This window comes from Acromyrmex echinatior, chromosome 8, assembly GCF_024713525.1.
Source record: "Acromyrmex echinatior isolate Ae372 chromosome 8, ASM2471352v2, whole genome shotgun sequence".
NCBI lineage: Eukaryota > Metazoa > Arthropoda > Insecta > Hymenoptera > Formicidae > Acromyrmex > Acromyrmex echinatior.
The window spans coordinates 12,451,629-12,461,668 of NC_141859.1; the positions used below are offsets into that span (position 1 = coordinate 12,451,629).

Genomic DNA, 10,040 nt, shown 5'->3' on the forward strand with positions numbered 1-10,040 from the left:
GCTTGTTTCCAGATATACAAAATGTATTGAGATTGACGGGAATTATGTAGAAAAAGACTAGAAGTTGTCAAGTATTATCCATGTAAATTTTAGATTTTTTCAATAAAAACTTTATTTGTAAAAAAAACGGAACTTATTTTCTGGATACCCCTCGTAGCTAGCAATCCAGCAGGAAAACCAGCACATCGTGTGCCGCTTATAGCGTTTTCTCTTGGCTGCACTATCGCCCATCAGTGCGACACTCGTATAGCGTGTTCCCTTGGCTGATAGTAGGCGAACTCACCGCCCATTAATGAAACACTCATTCAGTGTAACGTGTTTCCGTGGCTACATAGTATAGTGTAAATTTTATGTACGACAAACAAGCATCGTGTACCGCCGACTTTATTTGCAACTTTCAGGCCCGTTTTTACAATATATGATTGCGTTCGGGGAGACGCAATCTATTCACGCTATTTAGAGCTACAAACTGTTCGCGGAGCTGCAGATAGTGCTAACAAACACGATCATGACGTCACTAATGGTAGCGTATTACGTCACAACTGCGCGCTATGTTATTCCTTCCGAGATAGTATATTGGTAGCGTTAGCGTTTATAGATTCGTGAACAATCCTAGCGTAGCGTTGCTGGTGTTTAACATTCGTCAAGGTTAGATTAATGTTTGAAGGGATTCTGTTTTCGAGTGACATCAAATTTTTCTCTTTTTAGAATCTCGTAGAGTACACGTACGTACGTAACGTATGAATTTAAAATTTTATCATAGTGAATGCAATCTCAATTTCAATCTCTGCAATTGATGGCTTGCCATTAGGCTGGAGTAAACGTAATTCTTGCTTGTTGGCGAGGGAATTGAGAGTGCGATTACATAGAGCGCGATACGCGGTATGCGGTGCAGAAACTAACTAGGTAATTATAACCGCGCAAACCGTGCCGCTTACTTCTTTTCTCTTCTGTAAACAATTGACGATAACAGAGAAAAATATCAGAGTGCTCCTCGTCTCGATCTCAGTCTATTCTCTCCTCCAAATTGGTAGATTTTCGCTCTATCACTGAGCCACATAGCCCTTACGTTGATATCTCTGTTGTGTGTATATCTAGTGAATTTCTTACAGTTCGGCCCGCCTGACATCACATTCGTCCTCGAATGTTTAAATCAAGACCGTAATTGTTATTGGACAAATCCCGAATGAGCTAAATTCGATCCGCCTAACAACACATTCAATTTGAAATGTCCCCATGACATGTCCAGGATCTTTTTCCAGTCGTCGGGGTCTCTGTGGCGTCTCTTGCGAGCGTTAGTTGCGGTGCTGCGAGCGTTAGTTGCGGCGCTCGAGTTGGTTCTTCTTGCCGGCTGTCCTTTCTTTCCTTCTCTGATGGCATTCTGCGTGCACTTCATGTCAGCATCTGCGATAGTTAATAAGTTAAGACTCGGTAAGATTAAGAATCACCTTGCGTTCAATGCGAGATCGACATCGATTACTGCTCATGTCATTCGGTAATTGTTAGCGTCGTCAGATAAATACTCGTAGTGTATATTTTCTTAGTTTCCTGTATTCTAACTTAGCAACGCGATACCGACTTACGCACTCAATCACGTCTCTATTTTTGTAATCTATACTTTCTAAATAATCATTCAAGTTTGTATTAAACCGCCTTATGGCATATAAGTCAGAATCAACGAGTAACATTCATTCGTAAACCTAACGATTTCCCAAACCTTCCAATTGTTCTTCGCCGTTAGTTAGTCATCGCCGGCGCCCAGACACGCTCGGCGTCACATTGGGCACAGCAGCCACAACGTAGCCACAAACTGGTGACCTTGACGTGATTGCGTTCTATTTAACGTGCTCGTCTTAACAAGCCGCAGACATGGCTAGTGGTTCAGGCAGATCCATCTTCGGGCAATAAGGACAACGGTGCATCATCGCGTATAGAGGAACTGCCTGCACTTACGCGAGTCGGAATCAGATCCATGCCGTTCTGGAAATCGAAGCCAGACCTATAGTTCGTACAAATGGAAGCTCAATTCCTCACCGAAGGGTACATGAGATGAAATACAATTATGAGATACAGTGCCTTGACGACGATTCTTTGACCGAAGTTAGCGATATCGTACTTAATCCCGCGATGGGTAGATACGCCGCGCTCAAAGATAGGTTAGTCAAAAGCTTCGCGGACAGCGCCGAGAAAAAATTGCGCAGGTTATTAAACGAAGTTGATCTAGGTGATCCGTCGCAATTGCTCCATCGGATGAGAGATCTTGCGCAATTGGCGTGTCAGAAGAAGTGCTTAAATCTTTATGGCTGCAGCGCACCTACCATAACAAATACAGGCTATATTAACAGCTAGCAAGCATGAACTCGAAGAGCTATCGCAACTAGCAGACCGAATAACAGACGTGCTATCCATTGACGTTAACGCTGTCGCAGCAGTTACACCGACAAAAGCTAATTTTGGCAGATTCGCAAATATCCGCGCTGCTAGATCGAATAGAGAGATTGGAAACTCGTTTATTGCGCAACAAGTCACGAGCCTCACGGAATTCTCGTCGCAGAAGCCGTTCAAGGTCACAATCGGAGAGCAAGCCGTGCTGGTATCGATGTTTTGGCGAAAAAGCCATCAAATGTATGTAACCCTGCAGCTGGAAGCCAGCGAAACAGGAAAACTAGAAGCTGACTATCCCCGGCGGCAGATAGTTTGAGTTTTTCTCTGTTCAGAAAAACTCAAAGCAGCTAAACAAGAATTTGAGTACATGATACAACAAGGCTTATGCAGATCCTCCAAGAGCCCTTGGGCCAGTTCCCTACATCTTGTGCAGAAGAAGAATAGCGATTGGCGTCCGTGCGGAGATTACCGCAAATTCAATGAGGTAACCTTACCAGATCGTTACTCAATTTCCGTTCTTGCAAGACACATTTCCTGCATGACAAAACCGTGTTCTCTACGATAGATCTAGTGCATGCATACCAACAGATTCCAGTCCGCGAATCGATATTCCGAAAACCGCAATCATTATATCGTTTGGACTTTTCAAATTTCCTTACATGACATTTGGACTTCATAACGCAGCACAAACTTTTCAAAGATTCATAGACCGAGTAACCGTAGGACTTGACTTCTGTTTCACTTATATCGATGATATTTTAATCTCTTCGCAAGACGAAACGCAGCATAAGGAGTATCTAAAAATACTGTTCGATAGACTTCAACAGCATGGCATAGCAATCCAAATAAATGTGTGTGCCAAATTTGCAACCGCACTCACGAGCGTGGCGCAACTTCGTCGCACATTCACAGCTAAGGTTCTCGTAGGCGATCGGATGACGAGTGACATTAAATGAAACGTGACCGAAATGCGTCTTTCCGCGACCGCTCTCAAGGGCGGCACATAATCACAAGACAATAGTTGGGCGTCAGGCACGAGCGAGCGTGCCACTCTTTTCAGAAATTACGCGATTTTCTTTATGCCATCTTTAATGAGCTGCGAATGTCGACGAGCTCTCAACCGGTAGCTCAGCCTCGGAAATGGCAGAAGGGGCAGTTCGTGGTTGAGGATAGCAGATCGTTTGAAGGAGCGAATAGGGACAAGAATAAAGTATACACGAATTAACAATAACAAAAGTAACAAAGATATTAAATGAGTCTTCGACTCTCATTCACATTTGGCGATACAACCGAGACGATAAACTCTACGTGAGCGCAATAACTGATTTACATAAGCTCCGAGGTTTTACGCTAGGCGTATCAATTTCGTTATATTCTCGCGACACGAGCTCACGCCACACGATAATCTCGCGAATTATACGAATCGCCTCACAAATGCTAAGGAATTCGGCAGCTTGTAGCGTGGACACGGCGTGACCTCGCGCCGCTCAGCTGAGATGCAGAGAAGGCTCGAATACGTGCAAACTCGACACTACAGTCTCGACAGAATACGCACTCTTCAATCAATTGCTATTATAAATTGACTTTACTGGCTATGACACAGAGGACCGAATAAATGCAAATCTTACGTTACAGATGCTCGAGACGACACGATACGTGACAATACTACGGCACGGAACTTCGACGCAACATATGATCCGCGATAAAAGAAAACCGACAACGAGTGACGAGGCTGTGGCCTTGGCGGACGCATTCGAATTATCCCGACGATAAGGGCCGTTCCGGGACGCGTACGCGAATCTCGCGAAACTCTGGTGCACGGTAATGCCACGTGCACTCTCTATTACATGCCCGATAGAAATCCGATAAGTTGCCTCCCGGACGCGGAAACCGGCGACTTTACAGAGGTGACGCTTGTCTCACCATGACTCCCTCGCAGGTGTTCGTTCTAATTGACCTTGGAGGCTCGTGATCCGCTGTCGTCCTGCGTCCTCTCGCGTGCTCTTTCCTAGCGGGCCACAGCTCAAGTGCCGGGCGCTAATCCTTCCGGGCGCACGCAGGGCTCGTTATCCCCGCGAGGGGGCCTTATCGCGCCTGATTGGCGCGTAGCCCCGCGGCTCCTCTAATCGCGGAAACCGCGTCGCATGTCCTGGCGCGCGAAATTTGAGATATCGCGGTAGTCCTTTTCAGGTCACCTCGTGGTCTTGAGGCGCCTATCCGGGGCTCTCGCCGTCTTTGGGGCGTAGAGTGGCCTTCCCCATCATGTCATACCGGCTCTCGATCTGCTTTGCGCCTGTAAGAGGATGCGATAAAAAAATGCTTTGCGATAGTCAAAAGGGCGTACAATGCAGGAAGGATAGTCAAAAGGGATAACAATGCAAGAAGGATATCACCTGCGTACAACTCGGGGTCAGGGGTCGTGCGCCCCCGGCGGGTCCGTCATCAGCGATCGTCTCCCGCCTCCCAATCCTGGTCATTCTTCTTCCTCTTCTCTCCGGTGAGGTGGCGTCACTCCGCCAAGGTCGCGGGAATCGCCGGCCTCTGTAACCCTCGGTACGGGAACACCGAAACGGGAAAACGAAATGACAGCGCGGAACGCGTAAGGTACGCAAACGACGTCGCGGGAAAAGCGCAGGTGCGTCCGCCCCCAAAATGTGAGAGGACCCAGAAAAGTGTCAGCTTCCTGGAACATATCAGCGCTGAAGGCATCAAACCTTTAACCGAAAAAGTCCAAGCTATCGTTGAATTTCAGGAATCAGCTATAATCAAAGGATTTCGACATTTTTTAGGAATGCTTATTTTCTATAACCGGTTTCTTAAAGATTTCGCAAGCGCCATTGCTAAATGCAATCTCGGCATGTAAACGCAACAATAATGCGAAAATAGGACTCCTGAGCTCAAACAATCCTTTCAACGAGTTAAGGAATATCTCGCTCAAGCCATCTCCCTCGCATTTCCAGACAGAAAGACAACACTCTCGTTGCAAACAGACAAAGCAATCGGTGCGGTATCGCAACAGTACAGCAACGGATTTTTACAGTCACTCAGTTCTTTTCAAGGGAGCTCACGCCTACGCAAACAAAGCGCATATGATAGAGAATTATTAGTTATCTATGCGGCTATCAAACATTTTAGACATATCCTAGAGGGACAAATGTCGCCAAGACAAACCCGTCAACTACTCTTCATCTTTCGGAGTTCACAAATGATGTACGTCACGTTTCAGGCGCCGAAAACATTGTTAGCAGAGGCATTATCTCGTGTTGACACTATCGTGATGCCAACTAGTCTCAACATGCAGAAGCTCAAGCCTCGGATGACGAATTGCAACAACTGAAGCAATCTACATCAATATCTCTGAAGCTCAAAAAGTTTATCTTATCGGATATAGCATCTAACATTTACTGTGACACTTCAGAAGAAGAGATCAGACCTCACATTCCTGGACCATTACGAAGACGAGTTTTTGACATGGTGCATGTCTCATCTAAGCAGCAGAGCAACTCACCGGCAAATTGCACAAAAATTTGTGTGGCCTTTCATGGCTAAAGACATTAAAGAGTGGGTCCGCACTTGTTTAGCATGCAATCTAAAATTCATCGCCATAACCATATCTCGCCTACTAAAATATCAGTACTAGATACTCGTTTCGAGTACGTACATATCGATATCGTCCTCTACCTTTATCCAAAGGTTTTAGGTATTTATTAACAATAATTGATCGATTTACTCGTTGGCCGGAGGTTATTCCATTACAGAATTGTACAGCAAACACGGTGGCGAAGATGTTTTTCACTCACTGAGTAGCCAGATTCGCTCCACGTCTGATCACGACCGATCAATGCTCGCAATTCGAAGCGCAGCTGTTCGATACATTAACCAAACTCATCGGTTCTAAACGTTGTCAGACAACTGCATACCATCCAGAATCTAATGGCATCATCGAACGATGGCATCGCTCTTTAAAAACTGCATTAATGCGCCACGGTGAAACTCATTGGACTGATACACTGCCAGTAGTATTACTCGGATTGAGAACTTGTTTCAAAGAGGATCTAGACACTTCTGTAGCGGAATTAGTTTACGGCACTGCTCAAAGTACCGGGTGAGTTTTTCTACTCTGAAGAAATGCCGAGCGACACACGAATTTTCGTCGAGGATTTTCGCGTAATTATGCAAAAGTTGCGGCCTAGACCAATCTTTCATCACATTAGATCTAAGCTATTTTTCCATAAAGATTTGTATAACTGCTGTCACGTCTTCTTCAAAGTAGAAGGCAACAGACGTCCTCTGGATCAACCATATACCGGACCGCATAAAGTATCAGAGTATTTCGGACAAAATCTTTGCTATAGAAGTCGACGGCAAATGCGTCAACGCCACTGTCGATAGACTTAAACCCGCTTATGTAATAATTCAAGACTCAGAAACTACTCCGTCCATTGCGTCTCCGTCTTCAACTAACATTCCAGTGCAAGGTGAACCAAAGATATCTTAGTCCAGCAACCAAGCGAAAGACTGTTAGTTTTAAAAATTAAGTCACGCAATGTTACGTTAAGCAATGTTACGTTAAGCAAATGACCAACAAGTATAAGTTGCTATTCGCTGATTCTGACTCTTATGCCATGAGGCGATTTAATACACACTTAATATCTAACTAACTAAATACTAAATACAAATGTAGATTAGAAAGTAGAGACGTGATTGCGCGTGTAAGACGGCTCGGTTACCGGCATCGTGTCGCGAAGTTACAATACTAGAACTATGAAAATACACTCTAAGAAATTATCTGGCGACGCTAACAATTATCACAGACATGAATAGTGATCGGTATCGGTCTCGCGGAATACACAAAGTAATTCGGAACCTCAACTTCCGAGTTCTAACTTACTGACTATCGCAGAGACTTACACGAGGTCTGCACGCTGTACGCCATGACACCAGAGAGAGTGAACGGAAGATGAAGCGGAAAGAACGACCGCATCAGCGCCGCGACGGACGCATGCAGTGCCGCCATTGGCGCTCGCAGCGCCGCAGCTAACGTTTGCAGCGCCGCAACCAACGCTCGCAGCGCCGCGACTAACGCTCGCAACGCCACAATCTCCGAGGCACGACCGCCATCTACCGGGCAACCAATCAATTCTCATGTTCACCGTCCAGGCATCTCTTGGTCATCTAAGCTATTTATTATTTTTGTCCTTGTTCTGTATCCTATTATATATATATATATATATATATATATATATATATATATTCATTACTTCTTTTAATATAAACCGAAAATTTTTTTAATTGCACACGGCTGTTAAATGTTTACAAATCAATTAATTACACGCGTAGACAAGATACAGATTACCAGGTGTAGAAATATGAAACCGGAATTTCCCTATATATGGCACTAGCTATCAGTTAAGGACCACAAGACCGCATCTGCAGCGCCATCATCTCTCTCTAACAGTTGACGAAGATTTCCAACATGCAACAACCCAAGTTCCATACACCGGTATATTTTTTTCTAATCTTAAACATGTCGAGTTTTGTGCCTACGAACTACGATTTGCGGACAGCATTGGTTTTCTGTTATCATTTGAAGAAAACTGCTGCAGAATCACATCGAATGCTTGTCGAAGCTTACGGTGAACATGCTCTTGGTAAAACACAGTGTTTCGAGTGGTTCAAAATATTCAAAAGTGGTGATTTTGACGTGAGAAACGAAGAGCGTGGGAAACCACCGAAAAAGTTCACAGACAACGAATTGCAAGTTTTATTGGATGAAGATGATACTCAAACTCAACAAGAAAAAACTCGCGGATCAATTGAATGTAACGCAGAAAGCCATCTCCATTCGTTTGAAAGCTATGGGCAAGATTCAGAAAGTGGGAAAATGGGTTCCGCATGAACTGAATGAAAGACAGCAAGAAAATCGAAAAACCACTCGAATCGTCACAGGTGATGAAAAATGGATATATTTTGAGAATCCTAAGCGTCGTAAATCATGGGTGAATCCAGGCGAACCATCGACATCCACTGCAAGACCAAATCGCTTTGGAAAGAAGACAATGCTCTGTGCTTGGTGGGATCAGAAGGGTGTAATCTATTATGAGCTGCTAAAACCTGGTGAAACCGTTAACACTAATCGCTACCGACAGCAAATGATCGATTTAAATAGAGATTACGTGAAAAACGAACCGGAATATGGAAAAAGGCAACATAAAGTCATTTTGCTTCATGATAATGCTCCATCACACACAGCAAAACGGGTCAGGGAAACAATCGAGGCTTTCAGTTGGGAGATATTAGCGCATGCAGCTTATTCTCCAGACTTGGCTCCGTCCGATTATCATCTATTCGCATCACTGGGACATGCTCTCGCTGAACAACACTTCAATTCGTATGAAAATATACGAAAATGGCTCGATAACTGATTCGCTTCAAAAGAAGAACTGTTTTTTTGGCGTGGCATTCATACATTGCCGGAGAGGTGGGAAAAATGTATAAATAGCAATGGAGATTATTTTGAATACAAAATTTTTTATCATTTTCAAACAACAGACGTGTAATTTTTACAAAAAAATTCCGGTTTCATACTTCTACACCTGGTACTAAAGCCATCTATTGGAAAAATAATGGATTTCTTTTTACTAATATTAAAGAACCTAATATTAAAGAATTTTACAATTGCAAAGTTGCTTTATCTGTTGAATGCCAATTAATCATTTTTTATTTGATATTTTATTTCAAAGTTTCGTACAAAATGTATTAAACATGATAAATATAATGGAGGTTATGCGGATAAAAAAGAAACTCTAGATATAGGATATTCTTTTAATTTAAGCGTTGATATCAATACTGCAATAAGTTTTAATATTCTAATAACCCGTTTGAGCGTTTAACATAACTATTTTAATGATCTAAATAAAATTATTTTCAGATGTATATGTAACTAAATTTTTGAATACTTTACCACAACTTTTTTTTTATCTCAAAATATTAATTCTCTCGCTATTAATTTTCTTGAATCAAGATTATTATATATACAGGGTGCGTCACCAAAATCCGGACAAATCGAACAATTCCTTGTCGTGGCAGCTTCAGAGAGCCTCTTTAATGTGTACAATTTGTATCGAAGGTCCTCCTCGGCAATTCGACGCATTGTTGGCTCGCTTACACCAACAATCGATGCTAATTTTCGCAACGATTGCCTTGGGTCATCCGAAAGCGTTTGAGCCCTTTCAACGATTGCAGGGATCTTCGCGGTGCGTTCTTTCGAGTGACTCTTCCTCGCTGGCATACTGGAACCTTCGTTGGACTGTTCTAAAGCCGTATATTTTGCCAGAACATCATAAACAGTGGATCTCGGGTATCCAAAGAACCAAATTATTTCCGTTGCTGAGCGCCCGGCGCGAAGGTCTTCGATGATCGCGGCTCTTCGATTATACTCCGCACTTGGTTTCAACATCGCGGCCATTTTGAGAATATGACTGTTTACTAGAAGCATCAGGCTTTCTTGGACGCCAATAACAATCTCTGGCGGAGGCACAGTATAGCGGAAAATTTGAATTGAAATTTGTCCGGATTTGGGTGACGCACCCTGTAGAATATTCAAACATGATAATAATGTTGTAAGGAGTTTTAAAAATTAACACAGTGTCATG

General features: G+C 43.4%; 1 protein-coding gene across 1 annotated transcript; it reads right to left on the minus strand.

The window, feature by feature from the left end:
- Positions 1-368: 368 nt before the first annotated feature.
- On the minus strand, positions 369-7,463 carry LOC147908781 (uncharacterized). Its single transcript, XM_087408721.1, has 2 exons — positions 7,297-7,463; positions 369-1,404 (listed from the first exon to the last, which is right to left on the minus strand). The coding sequence occupies exons 1-2, from the start codon at positions 7,400-7,402 to the stop codon at positions 1,169-1,171; spliced, it is 342 nt and encodes a 113-aa protein (XP_087264847.1). The 5' UTR covers positions 7,403-7,463; the 3' UTR covers positions 369-1,168.
- Positions 7,464-10,040: the final 2,577 nt, after the last annotated feature.

What these genes read in the sequence shown, in the direction of transcription:
- LOC147908781 (XM_087408721.1), bottom strand. Translation starts at nt 7,402, where the DNA reads ATGGCGGCACTGCATGCGTCCGTCGCGGCGCTGATGCGGTCGTTCTTT. An exon ending in GTACAGCGTGCAGACCTCGT is followed by an intron (nt 1,405 to 7,296) that starts GTAAGTCTCTGC and finishes TAACTATCGCAG; the next exon opens with ATGCTGACATGAAGTGCACG.